Source organism: Gymnogyps californianus, chromosome 1 (genome assembly GCF_018139145.2).
Source record: "Gymnogyps californianus isolate 813 chromosome 1, ASM1813914v2, whole genome shotgun sequence".
Taxonomy (NCBI): Eukaryota; Metazoa; Chordata; class Aves; order Accipitriformes; family Cathartidae; genus Gymnogyps; species Gymnogyps californianus.
The window spans coordinates 69,366,079-69,383,282 of NC_059471.1; the positions used below are offsets into that span (position 1 = coordinate 69,366,079).

General features: G+C 40.0%; 1 protein-coding gene across 2 annotated transcripts in view; it reads left to right on the forward strand.

Moving 5' to 3' along the window:
* Positions 1–667: 667 nt before the first annotated feature.
* Positions 668–17,204, forward strand: part of TGFBRAP1 (transforming growth factor beta receptor associated protein 1) — a 34,132-nt gene continuing 17,595 nt past the window's right edge. The window contains exons 1-4 of one of the 2 annotated variants that reach the window (XM_050910011.1): positions 668–694; positions 3,719–4,420; positions 11,467–11,661; positions 12,673–12,827. In XM_050910011.1, coding sequence (XP_050765968.1) covers positions 3,736–4,420; positions 11,467–11,661; positions 12,673–12,827 — 1,035 coding nt within the window. In that variant the 5' untranslated portion in view covers positions 668–694; positions 3,719–3,735. Of the gene's footprint in view, positions 746–3,718; positions 4,421–11,466; positions 11,662–12,672; positions 12,828–17,204 lie in introns of both variants that reach the window. The other variant, XM_050910001.1, reaches the window with a different exon arrangement.

Sequence of the window (17,204 nt, forward strand, 5' to 3'; positions counted from 1 at the left end):
CCTGCCCAGATCAGGAGTGGCGTCTGTTGTTTGCCCTGTTGGGACTGCTCGCCGTCGGGTCCTCCTCTGTGTACGCGTACGGTTTGCGTGCAATGCCTGGCGCTCAGCGCCCCGATCTCTGAGGACGCACTGGGCCGGCTGGAGTCCAGCGGCCCCGGGAAGGGGCCTCCCGTTACAGGAGCCGCACTGGGGGCCCGGTTACCCTTCCACGGCTCTCCCCCCCTCCAGGGAAACCGCGCCGAGGGGCAGCGCGGGCCGGGCGCCGAGACCCCAGGCGGGAAGGCCGAGGCGGGAGCTGGCCCGGCCGGCCCCCGTAACGGCCAACCGCCGCCGAAAGCCCGCCCCCAGCGCGCGCGCGTGGCGGCTGCCCTGACGTAGGCGCCCTCCCCGATGGGCGGGATTCGCCGCGGCTCCATCCCCAGCCGTTGGCGCCGGGACGAGGCGTGCCCCTCCCCCACGTGACCGGAAGGGCCCCCGGCCCCTCTCCCTTCCTTACCCCTCCCCTCCGCGACAACGGTGACGCCGGGGCAGGGCGGGGCCTGTGCGGCACCGGAAGCGGCGCGTCCGTCCCGTCCCCCGCCCCGCCCGCCGGCGGACCCCAGCGCGCCGCGAGGCCTGGGCGCTGACAGCGCGGCCTGAGGCGGCGCCCGGCCCGGCCCCGGCCCCGGCCGCCGGCAGCGCACCGCAAGGCCTCGTAAGCGGCGGGCCCGGCTCCCGGTGTGGCGGTGGCGCCTGGCGCTGGCAGGTGCTGGGGGAGGGCGAGCTGGCAGGAGAGGCTCCGTCGCCTTGCCGGGGCGGAGGCGGGCGCACTGGGGGGGTAGGGGCGTCGCGGGGGGGGCCGTGGGGCTGGTCGCTGCCGGGCCTGGTTTGCGCCGCCCGGTCGGGCTGCGGGCGTGTGAGGGGACGGGGGTGAAGTGGACGGCGTAGCTTCTGCCGCCGCGCGGCCCGGCCCGGCCCGGTGCGCCGGGCAGGGCGCGTGCGCTCCGCCGTGCGGGCGCGCCCGGGGTGAAGCGCATCCCCGTCCTCCCGGGAGCTGGTGCGGGCGCCCCGGGGGCTGGAGTGGGCCAGCACCTCGGGTCTGTGGAATCGTATCCACAGGTTAATTAGAGCGTGAATGGAGTTAATTGCACAGGTCGTAGGAGTATGTGTACGTGAGCGAGCAGTGCGGAGGTGAGGTAGGTAGGGTGCTGGTTTGCAGGGCAGCAGCAAACAAAATGTAAATGCAAAGCAAGGTGTTACTTAGCAAAAGTGGGGGAGAGCTGCTTTCTACTTTTTTACCGGAAATGAGTGCATGCGGGGTTGTTAGTGCGCTTAAGAAAATAAAATCTAGTAGACTAATAATTTGCTTGCCTATTGATTATTTTTTGACAGCAAACATCCCCATTATCTTGTTTTCCGGAGTTCTGAACATCTAAAAAGTTAGCATACTGACTTCCATTTGTAACTCTGAGGTGGCCTCTTGCACTTTAAAGGAACAGCACATTCTGCAGAACCTGTTTCTTTGCAGTGTGTGTAGGCCCCTAAGCTCTTATGAATGAGAACAAAATACATGTTAAAAAAAAATCACATGCAGATTATGTATGTTGACATTGGTTGTTCTTAAAAGCTTTTTTCACAGTTTTTTTCTAGCATGAATGTTTTAACTTCTTTGCCACCAGACTTACATAGTGCTATGTTATTTTTTGTTCTTTCTGCTGAGGGACTGTCTATCTATTTTGATTTCTTTTATACATCTACTTTCATTTCTTAAGTTTTTTGGAGATTTTTAATACATCTTGGTCAAGAGCAAAATTCTGTGTTCTCCAATGGCATACACTAACATTTTTACCTTGGGCTACAGGAACATTAAGTTGTTGACAGCTTCAGGAACGAAAGCTGCCTAACCTCTCCAGATGATAGTTTATCACTTCAGGCTACACACAGGCTCTTAAAAATGGTTGAGGTTTTTTTGGCATTTGACCTTTGGGCAGCCCTCTTTAAGTTAATATGCTGTGTTTCTTTTGATAATGTTGGAGGATCACACGGCTGTGTTGTCAGAGACTTGCATTATCATTTTACCTTAGGCTATTTCTCTAGTACTTCCTGGGTTTGGGGTTGTTTTTTGTTGAAGGTCAGAACACTAATTTACACCCCAGGTGAGGATGCAGTTTGAAAATGTCATGGAAGTCCAAACTAAAATCTTTTTAACTTTGGAAAAAAATAGGAAGTTCTTGGCATAAAAGACCACTACTCTCTCTTGGTAACATGGTTTGCTTCTGGATATATTCTTAGTTTGATCTAATTTTATTTAGCGGTTGCTTGCGAGTTGTCTACCTTACTTTTTCTCCCTCGGTTTTGGAAGTTTTTGCATGGCTTTCAATGTTCTCTTGCAAAAGCAGAGGGGGTTTTTAGATGTAATAATTTGAAACTAAATTAATTTTGACTATGTTTAGTTTCAGGATTGTTCACAAGAGCATTTTGTTGATGTTGGTTTCTCTGTTGGTCCACAGAAATTTCATTTGATGTTTTATATCTCCATTGTACATGTGGACTGGAAGTAAATGTATATGTTATTTCCTAAATCCATTCGAGATGTTTGGTGTTGTGTCTTCCCCTGTGTTGGCTAAGTGGTCGTTACAGACCAGTCATGACAAATTAAAAGGTGATTAAACAAGGTCAGCAATTTCTCATCTGCTCTTCTTCGGAGTGTTGAGCACCGCTGTCTGCTGGTTTCTTGTAAAAATAACACAAGTCTGGAGTACAGTAAAATTACACAACTGTTTTTAAAAACACTATTAATTGCTTCATAAATTGCATCTGTCCCATGACAGTGCTTGATTGCAAAAGGGTAGGTATAGTTTCTAGAATGAATATTAGAAGTGCTGCTTAGCACTTAAAGACTTTTGGAATGGTTGTGATAGCAGAGAACAGAAACTCCTTTAATTTCTGTGTTATTGCATCTTGAGCTTAATGAATGCTTCCAAATTTGCTGTGTGAATGTGCTTTATACTTGCTGGTGCATGTAGTCTGACACAGAGTATATGTAAGTAGCACTGAATAAAACAGACACTCTGCAGATGATTAAAAAAAAAAAACAACCCACAAACCAACAACTCATAATAAGAGTTGGATGATACCTTGTGTAAATTATTATTTAGGTGGCTTGGAAGTTACATATTTCTGATTGCTGGTGAGTAAGGAATGTAAAGTATGAGGTAAAATGGAATATACCTGTGCTATTTTGCTAAGAGACTATGTACTAATGGGCCTAAATTGAGTGTAAAGCAACATGAGATGTTAACTTGTAGCACTAAATGCCTTGTGGCTTCTCTAGAAATCTGAGAGCTGAAGCTTGTATATTTTCATGTACAGGTGATAGAAGCCTGTGCATGACAGGTTTATAAATCACTAAGTACTGGCAGGAACAGCTTGTAGTGCCAAAGTGTCTGAGAGCGCCAATAATATGCTGGTTACTTGTGGAGAAAGCATCACTTCAAAATAGCTGGATGCTGTTGTGAATCTGTTTCAGAATAGACTTGAAGTGCAAGCATACAATTCGATTCATTTCTGTGGTTATTAATGTGCCCATTCTGCCTTGGGTAATCACGCTGGAAATAGAGTATAGACTATTAAAAAATGCAACAATGAAGTTTTTGTATTAGTGGATGTTAAATTGCTACGTTTGATATTGGATTATTTGTGTGGAGGTAAATAGTGGGTTTTTTTTCTCTTTAATCAGATCACCCAGAAGACACAATGAGTGTTAAAGCTTTCAAGCTCGTTTCTGCTGTTGAACGGGAGATGTTAATGGGAGACAAAAATTACATCAACATCGAATGCATTGAGTGTTGCGGAAAGAACCTCTATATTGGAACCAATGACTGCTTTATCTATCACTTTCTGTTGGATGAAAAGATATCAACAGCTGGAAAAATAACTTTTGCTGCCACCAAGCAACTGCATAAATACCTGGGGTTAAAGAAGCCTGTGAGTGAGTTGAAAGCAGCCTCTGCCCTCACCAGGCTTCTTGTGCTTTGCGACAACACGATAACACTAGTTAACATGATGAACTTGGAACCTGTCCCCACTGGTGCTAGAATCAAAGGAGCTGTGACATTCGCATTAAATGAAAACCCTGTGAGTGGGGATCCTTTCTGTGTCGAAGTCTGCATTATCTCGGTCAAGCGGCGGACCATTCAAGTGTTCATGGTGTTTGAAGACAGAGTCCAGATAGTGAAGGAAGTGTTTACTCCAGAGCAACCCTGTGCTGTGGCTGTAGATGGTTATTACTTATGTCTTGCACTTACTACACAGTATATCATTTTGAATTATAATACTGGCGTCTCCCAGGATCTGTTTCCTTATTGCAGTGATGAGAAACGGCCAATTGTGAAAAGGATAGGCAGACAAGAGTTTCTGTTGGCTGGCCCCGGAGGCCTAGGTGAGACTAAGGATTGTAATTTTTTTGCAATTTTTTAAACTTCTCTCTCTTAATTTCTCTCAATTTGGGAAGCAAAGCTTAACTAATTAAGTATTGTGCACAATAATGATAATTTCCTTCACAGGGCTATACTGGAATGTTGAGATAAAAAGGTAGACGGTAAATTTTTGGTACTAAGTATTATTATAACTCTCCTGCTTTTTTTTTAACGCACAAAAATCTGATTATTTGTATTTTTATCATGTCTGTAGAAAGCTTCATTTCTGTATAGACAGCTAACTAGTAGTATCTTGCAGCCCAGGGTAAAAAAATTGGTTGGTACCAAGTGAAACTTTAGAGGCTGATAGCCTCTCTGTAGTGACTAGCCGGACTGGATTTGAGGAGCCCCATGTTGCTATAAATTTGTTAAATTAGTGTAGATGAGTTAATTTTTTCCTCAGTTGCTATTCAGAGGAGTTCATACAAAGTCCATTTTATAGATTGTAACAAATTCACAAATAGGTATGTTGTACTACAGTGCTAGTAAGAAGTGTTAGTGGAAGTAAACTGCATCCTAACTCCTGCAGAAGTAAACTCTGTCCTAACTGTAGATGTTGTCAGATACTGCCCAGTTTTTATGCTCCTGTTTGCTTAATTGTTTAGTAGTATTTTTCAGCTTCATATTACAGAAAATGATAGTTGTAAGTATTGCAAAACTGAAGTTAGATCATGTGAAATAATGCTCTTGTCTAATAGACAGATGATTGTAAGGACTACTGCTGCTGTAATGTCTAATCAACAATATGCTGTGAGGTTAGTAATCTTGAGCTTTTTTTTTTTTTTTGACAAGCTGCAATATCCCAGAGCTGACAGACCACAGCCAGAATGCTTTTGTGCTGTTTGCCATGTGACTCTCCATTTAGGAGATGCAGTCTATGTATCTTCCCTGACACTTTAGGAATAGCATGACACAAAGATCACAACTATTTAGGCCCTTAATTCAGGGATCTGCATGGGTTTTGGCTTTTTAATATAAATTCCAAAGAAAAGCAAGAGTGCAGTCAGTTGTTTACATTGAAGTTTTGTCTTGTGACCAGAAAGTGAGATGTACATCAACTCACCAGTTTTTCTTGCAAGAAGTAGAGACTCATTAGAATACCAGTTTATGCAAATTAGAGATGTTCCAAGATGAACTTATTTTTTTCAGACGTAGGGCTTTTCTAAGTCATCTTGGTTGCCCACTTCTTATTAAAACTGTTAGTTGCTTTAAATGTGGACATGTATTTGGGGACATTAACCATTTTAGTAGTGCTATGAAAGTTAAAATTTGTGAATTGACTGTCTGAAAGTACTCCCTTTTGACATGTTTCTAAGGAGATCCCATTCTTACTTTAGCCTTTATTTATCTTTTTAGGAATGTCAAATCAGATTCTGTTCAAGGGGTTAATTTCTTTTTTAAGTTAAGAATAATAGATACACTTTCAAAAGCATAATTGTGTTTAGTCAGAAGGCAGAACTTTATTTAGTCTGACTTTTGCTTTTATCTGGTGTCCTGGAAGACAGCTATACAATAAGACCTTTACTCATAAAATCCAACATCCTTGTGTAAGTAGATTGTCCTGGGGTTAGAATATCAGGTATGTGATATCTTAAGCAAATGCACTTCTGTAGCTCTAAACATGCTTCCCTTTTCTTCATAATTTCTTCAGTTTTCCTTCATAAAGAAAACTTCCCTTTTCCTCATGATACAGGAAAAGTCTATCTTGTACTAGCTCAGAAACCTTACAAAGACTGCTTGCTATGGATTGTATAGTTTTTCCTTGCCTAATTCATCTTGTGGGGGTTTTTTTAATTATCTGTTCTCTATTCCCTCCCCACTGTTGTTTTGACTAGCATTATCCGTCTTGCTGTTCTTTGTTGGTAAAATTCTTAGTGTCTTTAACACTTGTCTCTTCGAAGTTGTGAAGATGGTTGAGCACCTTTATAATATATAAGCTTTGAGTATATTGACATTTGAGGTAGGCCTTCGTTGTAAAAGTGAATGAACTTGAAAAGGCTTGATGTAAATCTTCAATTCTAATTTTGGTTTGCTTTTGTACATCTTATTTGTTAAGACATGTTCGTTTGACACTTGGTAGAGCATCTATGCTGCATTCAGCCTCTTTTACTGAAGTGGATGTATTCTGCATTAATATATTTGGCTTTGTAGTGTTTGAAGTGACATTTATTTGATTAATTTGCTTTTGAGTTAAGACTGGAATTTAGAATGGCAGAAAGCAACTGCTTACAATGATAATCATAAAGTAAAACATCTTTGAGTTTCTTGGGTACGTAACCTTTTTCCTTACCTGGACTCTTTGCATTTAAAACTGATTGTTAGAATTGTTCATAGTTGATCCATAGACTTAGCCATTTGGTACTTTGTTGGCTCTACTTGCAGTTAGTATATAGCTCATTCTTTCAAAGGGAGGAGGAACTTCATTTTTGATGCATCTTCATTCTGTCCAGTAATTAGTTCATTCAGAATTGAAAATCAATTCTTTCTGATTATGTATGAAACTATGTTTACCAAAATTCAGTTTTTCATTTCATGAAGCTCTTGTTGCATGCTTCTAATCAGACTTCCTGCTGTACAGAGGCTTTAAGTTTTTAAAATTTCAGCAAACAGTTCTTGCATATTGGCACAGGGCACGCTTCCTAGCACCAGCTGGAGCAACTGCCCCAAAACATCAGAAGCCTCGGCTCAGACTGAGCTCCCAAGGGAGGGTGCAGGTCTTCAGGCCTTGAGCTGAAGGGAGCGCCTGGTGCCTCTTGCTGAGACTGGGGCAAGGGGAAGTTTTGTCCTTGCCTGCAGGAGATGTGTGCTTGGTTGAGAATTTCTGTTGCCAAGTAAAGGAGATGCAGGAGGAGGTCAGCAGAGTGCACAGCATCAGAGATGACAAAAAGGAAGTTGAATCTTCTCCAGGACCCAGGCACGAGCCTGAACCTCCTAACTGTACTGAGGAAGGGCAGGCTGAGTCTCTGCTTGTTCTGTGATGGCAAAGGCTGGAAACTTGTGACTCCTCATAAAAGGAAGAACTCTTCTTCTCTGCCTGCAGATCTGCATCTATAGAATATGTTCAGTGCTTTGGTAGCAGATGAGAAGCAGGAAGCTCTGTCCAACAAATTGTCTGAGCCTGTACAATGCAGTAGCACCAGGAGGAGTTAGCAAGTAGTAGTAGGGGGAGACTCCCTCATATTGGAGATGGAGGTTTTCTCATCAATCCCACTGGTGAGGAAGAACAGCTTGAGGACGAGTGGGTGGATCGTGCAGGTCACCAACTGATTGCACAGCTTGTGGTGAAGAGGGATTTAGCTTTTATGACTATGGATCCCTATTTAAGGAAGAGATGGGATCCACTAGGCCAAGTGAGGCAAAAGCATTTTTGCCAACAGGCTGCCCAACCTGGTGAGGAGGATTTAAACTAGGAACGATGGTGATAGACTGAGTTGGCAAACAGAGAGTGCAGGATGATGTGGATGAGAGACTTTGTAATCAACAAACAGGGCTGAAGAGGCCCTGCTTCAGGCATATGCACACCAAGAAGTCTGTACACAACAACATGATGGTGAAAGCTCTCTCACTTTTTCTGGGAAATCAGCACAGCTATGTCATAACAGCTGGGGTAAGGGGTTACCCTTTACATGAGAGCAGCGGGAAGATGTGGTGGTGTGCCTTGGTACAAAGGAGGAGGCAGCTGAGAGTTTATGGATTAGGGTTAGAGGGCAGACTAACACGGGTGACGTTGTGGTGAGTGTCTGCTACAGACCACCTTATCAGGAAGAAGATGTAGGTAAGGCCTTCTTCAGATAACAGGAAGAAACCTACATTTGCAGGCCATGGTTCTTAGGGGGCACTTGAACCTTTCCAGTACCTGCTAGAGGGGCAGCACAGCAGGGCACAAGCAGTCCAGGAGATTTCTGGAGTGCATTGATGGTGACTGAGGAGCTGATGAGGGGATGTGCTCTGTTGAACCTGGCTGGGGGTATGAAGGTCAGGGGAGCAGCCTTGCTACAGTGTCTATGAGATGGTGAAGTTCATGATCCTGAGAGAAGGGAACAAGGCAAAAAGACCACAAGCGTGGACTTCAGGACAGCAGACTTTGGTTTGTTCAGGGACCTGCTTAAAAGAATCCCACAGGATATGGTCCTGGAGAGAAGGACTGCCTCCTCCAAGTTCAAGGATGGTCCATCCCAATGAGCAGGAAAACAAGCAAAGGTGGCAGGAGGCCTGCATTAATGAACAAGCAGCTCTTGACTAAACTCTGACTGGGTGAGGTCTTGAGCAACATGTTCTAGTTAACCCTGCTTTGAGCAGGGAAGTTGGACTAGACGGTCTCCAGAGGTACCTTCCTGCTTCAACTATTCCATGACTTTAATGAGTAAAAAAATACAAATTTTAAATACCTAGTTTTAGTTTATTCCTTTTGCTTTTCCAGAATAAACTCTTCTCAGTGGTGCATGGTTTGAACAGTTGTATAGTGATTGAGTAGACTACAAATGGAGTTGGAGAACTGAGCCTTATAACAAGCACACAGGCACTAAGCAGAATGATTCATAGAAGGTTATGCAGTGCATTTTCTCATAACTGATGACACTGTGTAAAGCAGGGTAGTCAACAGTAACCAGCATGTTCCCTTCTTGTTTTCACCCACTCGTAGTGTTCCTCATGCTGTCAACTATGATAACTGAAAGTCTTCATATTCCTTTTTAAACAAGTAAAATAATAATAATAAAGGTGTTTTATTTCAATTTTCACAGGTATTTTCACTAAGAACCTTTTTGTTTTAAAACAAACAAATAAACAAAATCTACAGTCTATTGCACAAAGTCCTGAGTAACCCAACTTAAGTTGGTCCTGCTTTGAGGCGTGCAGGGGCTGGTCTGAATGTCCTTCAGAAACCCCTTCTGACTTAAATTATTCTATGATTCTATAAATTTCTAGATCTCTTGGTGCTGAAAACAGTGTAGCTGTGTTTTGGGTAACTCTTGTAACCTTTGGATAGCGTATGCATTTTTTAATACAAAATTGATTACTGGCTTCATCTCAGTTTCATCAAATTCATTCCTGCACTATAAAAAGGCCATGGTTTCTGATTGTAGTTGTCATGTTTATTGTTATCCTTAGGTGAGAGCTGGATGAAGACAGAAAATGCATCATTCTACCACAGAAGCTCTAGCTGTTGAGGGCAGAGGGATGTAGAGACATTGACTTGGAAAAGTACTGTGCATTGCTCTGCATATCCTTTCACTTTCATAAAGGATTTTTTAAAATTACCTAAAAAAGAGCTCTGTCATTTAAAAAAAAAAAAAGTTTTTAAAATCAGGTTTTTGTAATATTTTTTTGAGAATGACAGAGAAATAGAAAATTGTAAGAATTAGTATTTCAAATATAATCAGCCCTGAGTTTACTACTGGTTAGTATGTATTTAACTCAAGTTTTCTCCTGCTTTTTGAAATGTGATTATAGCACAGAGTAACAACTGGAAGGCATTAAAAATGGATAGTGCAATCTGCCTGGCATAAAATTCCACTTCTGATCCATAAGAATATCAAGATCTATAGATTAAATCAGGAATTATATATTATGGCAAAAAAAAGTATTTTCTGTAAGGTGCTCTGATTGAAAAGATGATTATAGTGAAAAAGCAAATAGCATTACTTGCTAATAGTCAGATGTGAAATTTTAATTTTGTGTTGCACCCTTAGTCAAGGGAAAGGGCTGATCGTTTCAAAGCTACTATAAAGGATCCAGAAGCTTAGTCTCTACACCATAGTTCTGTAACAATCTACAACCTTCTGTTCCGCCCCCCCCCCCCTTTTTTTTTTTATTCCAAGATGGTTCTCCTACCCGGCTACCCTTGCCTCATTATCATCTGTTTGGAAGAGATTTTGTAAATTGAACAACATAATCTTTTAATCTCCTCTGTCCTCTAGAGCTCAGACTTATTCTACCAGCTTTCAAGTGGCTCATTCCTGCCAAAGAACAATTTTCATGGGCGGTCTTTTTAATGGCATGTTTTAATGAATACTGATTTTAAGGGGTGTGCATTCATGTTTAAAACAGAAGTTTACACCGTGCTTCAGTATGGCTCAGCTGGCAAAGGGTTACTGAACTCAGTCTGAAAATGTTGACTGGACTTTTTCTTCAATTAATATCTTGGGAAGAATTGGGGAATACCAAGTAGCATAAGTAGAACCAGTGGTGTGTGGTCCAAAAGCAAGTCAAACTTCTGTTAAGCTAGGAGAAGGAAGGAGGACAGAATAGACAGGAGGAAAGATAGTGGCAAAGAAAAACACAAATTAACTGAAGATTTAATGTGGTTATTTTGAAGACAGCATAGGAGGAATCATTAGGATATTAAAAAAGTCTTTACTCTCTGCTTGGCTTTTGGGAAAATATGCTTTATACACAGCCTCTGCATTTTTTTCAAATGATTGAAAACGCAGATGCCTCACAGGAAGTGGCTGTCCCAAGGAGCTGGACCCTTGTTCTGTGAAAATTTTGCTGTAGCAAAAGTGAAGTATAAGTAAATGATTGTCTGTTGGCTAAAATGCTCTTTAGACATTTGACACTACAAGGAACAAATATGCCTGTATTGCCAGATAGGTCAGGCAGTGCAGGTCTGCGGCTCCTACTAAGGCAGTATTGTTTAAATGTGGGGTCTCACTAAATATTAGTATTTTGAAATGAATTCAAACTACATGGCATAATTCTTATTAAAAAAATCTGAAACTTACTAAACTTGAATAATTCTTGCTAGTTTCTTTCAGTGTTCCTCTCTTTTCAGTTTTTGGTGTTGTTTGTTTCTGTGGTGAAGGAGAAAGGAAAAAAAAAATTGAACTGAACTAACCAACAGGTCTGTAAAGTCCAGGGAGGTGTGATGCGCTGTCGTCATGCTGCCTGATATTGCATCTGTTCTTCTGAGACTTTTTTATTTCTGTACCTTGGTACCAATGCCTCGTATTGGGAAAGCAACAGTCTTCAACTAGCACGAGCCTCAGCCTTTGTTTTTCCCTTTTTGTAGGCATGTTTGCAACTGTAGATGGCATTTCACAGCGTGCCCCTGTGCACTGGTCAGAGAACGTGATTGGAGCAGCTTTGTGCTTTCCTTACGTGGTTGCTCTCGATGATGAGTTCATTACAGTGCACAGCATGCTGGACCAGCAGCAAAAGCAAACCCTGCCTTTTAAAGAAGGTCACATTCTACAGGACTTTGAAGGTATTAAAAAGGACACTTTTCTGCATCAGTAATTCTGGAACAACCGCCACTGTGGGCACAGTCACTTCAGTTTGTTTTTTAAACAAAATATCTAGCAAGCACGTTAACTATTGAAACTTTTATTGCAAATGCTTTCCTGGTTAGATTCCTGCAGACTATGATCGGTAAACTTTAGTCATCCAAAATTCCACGCTTCTAACAAAATGTATGCTCATTAAATGTGCTCTAATTGTCAAGTTAATTGTTGGGTAGGAGTCTGTGGAGTTAGAGCTCTTTCTTGTAACTTGATTATTTCTTGCAAAGGAGCAATGATGTTAATTTAATGCTATGAGTCAGTAATTGTGAGCTACAGGTATTTGTCCATTGGCTATCCTGACAAAGTTCTCACATCTTAAAAATTGTTCTTTTGTATCCCTTTCTAAAGGTTTAAAGAGGGATTGTAAGAGGTTTAAAATGGGATATTTCATAAAGAATTGTTAAACAAAAAGTACCAAAATTTCTTTTGATCTGTTCTTCAATTAAGAACTCTTAAGTCTGGAATACATTGCGTTGCTATTTTTTTTTTTTTTTTTTTCCAGGAGAGCTACAAACTCTAGCACTATGAACTGTACGTTACTTGCTACCTTTGATGTACAGCTTACAATTTTCTAATGTAAGCCTGTGGAAATATCTGGCAGTTAAAAGTCCCTATTCTCTGGAATCTGGGCAGTAGTTTCAGTGGTGGCCTTTACAGCTTCGTTCATCATGAGAGATTATAGCCAGTTTCATTTACTCAGAGTGGAACAAAATCTGCTGTAAATTAATAAATTTACCATTGTCTCTGTATTTCTGAGGTGCAATTTACAGGTAAACTATACTATCTAGTAAATACGGTAACAACAAAGATGAGTTTTGGAACTTTAACACTGTTTAGGTTCTTGTATCTTAAATAGTAAATCTTAAAGCTTATTTCTGAAATGTGTTTTTTTCTGTAGAGAATGTAAATTGAATATGTCTGTTTGCTCTGTCCAGGAAAGGTCATTGTTGCTACTAATAAGGGTGTGTATATCTTGGTGCCACTACCTTTGGAAAAACAGATTCAGGATCTTCTAGCTAGCCACAGAGTGGAAGAAGCCCTTGTTCTAGCAAAAGGAGCTCGAAGGAATATTCCGAAAGAGAAATTTCAGGTCTGTCCTTCCTTTAATTTTCATGGAAAATATAAATTTCACAGTGATGCCATGTATACCAATGGTCAAGTGACTAGAGAGGGTGGGGGAGGAGTTTACATTGAAGAGAAATCTAATGCCTTCTGTGGTTTCAGCCTGAGCAAATAGACATGCTGCTGAATTGGCTTGGCTTGTAAAGGCTGTGACGTTGGCAGGGTTGAATGCTGTTGTTCTGCTGGGTTTTTGGTGTTGGTTTTTTTTCAAGTGTATAACTTGAAAAAATTGAAAACTAAACAAAATTGAAAAACTAGTGATAGAAGATCCACTGCGATGCTTCCTTAGTACTAGGTTCAGTCATTATTTACTATTGCTGTTTAAAAACGTATGCTTTATTTCAAATCAGAATTTTTAGGTTTTACTTTTTTTATCAGAGATTCTCACCATATCCTAAACTCCATAGTAGTACAACTTCAAAGTTAAGTCATGGGAAATCTAAAGCAAATATGTCCTACTTCCAAACTCATACAAGTAGTACTTGTACTGGTGTGTAACTGAATATTTAAGATTTTTGTGTGGCAAAGTATTTGCCACTTTGATTAGAGTGTTGATTACAGATTTGTACTAGTTTCCTTCTGCCTCTGGTTTATATTACAGTACATATTCTACTGTATTTATTCCTATTTGTTATTTAGAGACTGAAACTTGGAAAAAGTAGCATGAAATCTCTACTCGCCAAGTAGGTGAATGAATATTTGACTTTGTTTCTTTCCTTTTGTAAAAACAAAATTTGATCTGTAACCTGCAGAAAATCTAGTTTGTTTTTTTTAATATACTTTGGAGCATTTTGTTGCCATTAAAATAGTATCTGTTGCATTACTTTTGGTTTGTTTAGGAAGATGTAAAGTTTGGAACATGACTGTGGAAATTACAGAATTGCAGTGATCCAAAATGATTCAGTCTGTCAGGATTTTTTTTTTTTTAATTTCAAGAAGTTTCTAATTCCTTGTCATTTAAATTTTGGTCAAGGCCCTTGAAAAGCAGTCATTAAATTAAATGAATTTTCTGTCAGCTTTCATTTTGATCCTTAACTTCTCCATTGAATGAACAGCTAGTAAAAAGCTTGGCGAGAAAAGTGTATCCATCCTTTTGCTAAGGTACAACTATCTGGAAGTACTTGAAGCTGAAAAGTATTTAGGCAAATACAGAGTTCAGTTTCCAGCATGTTTTGCTTTGCATCTTCACTTTGAACTTTTCCTTTGCAATCCGTTTAAAGAAGCAAACTAAAATCCTGCTGTGAGGACAGGATGCATGATCTAATCAATGTCTTCCATGTATGATGACCTCTAATTCTCCAATTATTTCTTTACAGTTTGTCTATTTAGTGTGGGAGATGTATTTCTGTGTTTTCCCGCAGGATGAACTGCAATTCATTATCTAAAATACATGATGTAGAATCTCATTCCTCCTAAGTTTTCTTGCATTTAGGATTTTTCTGTCTTTAGGCTAAGTTACTTTCGGTTCACACATATCTTATGTGCACAACATCTGTCTTCCTGACATTATTGTTTCCAAGAATATTGTAAGTTGTTTCTAACTTAACATGCTTTTAAGGGTGTTCAGTTACTTTGAGTCAATGCTACAGCTGAAAAACAGAAAACACATTACTTGCAAGCAAAATAGCCTGTTCTAGTTCTGGGCTGTATTTGCAAACTGATATTAACCAGCTTAAATTGATGGAGTCTCCCACTGACTCGTATTAAAATGACTCAACTTGGCTTAGTTGTTGAGACATTAGTCTAGTTTTTCAGAGCTTTTCTGTAGTTGGAAATGTAACATGTTGAGCTTGCTTACTTTCTAATGTGCCTCTGATACTTAATGCTGTCATTACAGGTTTGTTACAAGCACATCAGACTTTCTTTTACTGTAATCTGCATAATATAAATCTGATGGAGTTCAGCCAAATTACATGCCTTAGATATGTCTTTTACAACATTTCTTTGGCATACTTTAACTGATCACATAGTTGCTCCTTTCTAACTCCTGTCTAAGAGAGATCTTCAGATAATAGATATTAGATAGATAGATAATAGGTATCTTCTAGCAGATATCTTTGGATATCTATTTTGGAAGCTTTACTGATTCCTGAGTAGCTGACACTTTCAAGGCCTTATTTTGCCATTTTATACAAGCAGTGGGAAGGAATGCATAGGTTTGGCATTAAGGCACTTGATCCAGCCACTATAATTTATCCATACAGAAGAGTGATAGTAATTGTCTGGTACATGTAGTATAGTGCCTCCTTTTCCACATGCTGCTTTAACTTCTGCAGTTTGCAATGGCTGTTACCATCTTACGTATGAATGAAATCAGTCATGGCATTGTAGGACAGTTCTTGACGACATGGGGTTTTTTCGTACAGTTCAATGCTGCATTGTCATTGCATGCATACACAGGCGCATGCTCTCTTTGTATCAGCAGTATTATATCAGCATAAATATATATATGCTGGTAATGCAGAATGATAGTGGGATTGAAACAGTAAAGTACTGTACTCTCAGAATTGTTTGTACAGCCAATATTTAGTTACTGGAAAGAAGCAGATCATGCATTAGTAGCTTTAACCTGTTATTTAACCCGTGATTCCTGCAGACTGCAAATTTATCTCTGCCATATTAGATAAAAATTCCTTTGTCTTTGAGCATCGAGAATTACTGCTAGGTAAAAAAGACTAAGCAAAAGTGTTGCAAGGAGATGGCTTTGCTGGATATCATTTTTGGTAGAGGAATACAAAGGCTTTTCTACCATGCTACCATGAAATGACTGAATGCTACTTATTAATTTTTCAGGACAGCTGAAGTTTGCAGAAATCATGGTTGATGGTAGTGAAGACCTTGGTTAGATTGACACACATCTTGCATAGGTATCTCTCTTTTTTTTTTTTTCTCCCCCCTCATTTCTTTTTAGTTTCAAAAAACATATTAACTGCACCCAAACCTGACCAAAAGCCTAAGTGACTTTCTAGAAAACATCTTTTTGGCAATCTAGTTCGTAATTCTGACCGTTTTAGAAAGGGTTTTTCTAGCAGTTGAGAGAATTAAGGCTTCACTATAGCTATTGTGGCTTCAGCAGTCATCCTTCTGTTTTCTAGCACTTTTTCAGATAAAATTAATATAAATCTTATTTCATGTTTTTGTAGCTAGTTTTTTAATGTGAATTCAGTCAACAATATAGAATTTGCCTAAAGCACTCAAGTCCTATGGTGGTCCTTCAGAAATGATAGGGGAATGAACAATGTGTTGAATTTTGACTGGATATAACTTAGTATGTTTTTAAAAGAAGCCTATTGTGGTATTCTGGCAAATGGGTCTGGAAGAACTCAAGATGTTTTTTCTATCATAAACAAAAGTTAACTGTATGTGGTTGGCATATAGGTCTAGCCTGTTTTTAAAAACCTGTGAGAAAGAGAGAATATTGAATTTTCCACAGACAGTCTGGTCTGTTGCTTCCATAAGCTTTACCACAGGACATCTTAATGTCTAGTGTTTATCTTGTCGGCTAAAAATCAACCTGGATACTCCCTATACCATCACAGCATCTTTAAAAAGTTGGGAAAGCATCTGTCTGTAGACATTCTACAGCTTTTTTTGGTTGCATGGCTTTGAGACAAGTGAAGATATATCAACATTTAAATGAAAGTGAGTACCACTTAATCAGTTCAAATTTAAAACTGATTCCTTGAGCCTATACTTATACTATCAACGAGCTATTTTCAACTTCTAGTTCAAAAGATTGCTGTACAGACTAAGGTCTATAATTAAAGCAGTATTTTCAGTGTCTTAGATCAATTCAAACTTAATTCCAATTCCTAATTCACTAAATATGTAAATATTAGTGGACGCTCCATTGCAAAGATTGAAAACAGACTTAAAAAAAAAACCACCAAAAAACCTACTTTTGATACTAGTTAGCAGGGTGACAAATGTTTGTACTTCAACCCTGCCTGGAAAGTCTGAGGCCAGATTTTGAAGTTTTTCTGGTGCCACAGGATGCAGATAGTTGCAGATGGAAATCCTTTACCAGTATCCTTAAGAATGTGACCAGATGGGTATTCATCAGTTCACAGATTACCATTTATTGATGTATTAACACAGTCGTAAATCCAAAATATTGTGGATATTTTGTGAATTAATCACCTGAGGTGGTTTTACTTTATTAATGTGATTAAATTCCCTTTTAGCTTTAGTTAACTGTATTTTGAATTAGTACACTTGGATGTAAAGCATAGTAACATTAATTAATATAAAGATGTCATGAAGTATTGTTCATTTATTTTTATATTGTGACATTTGTCTGAAAAGGTGTGCCAGATAGCATTTCCCTGTGTTTCCCCTTCTCTCC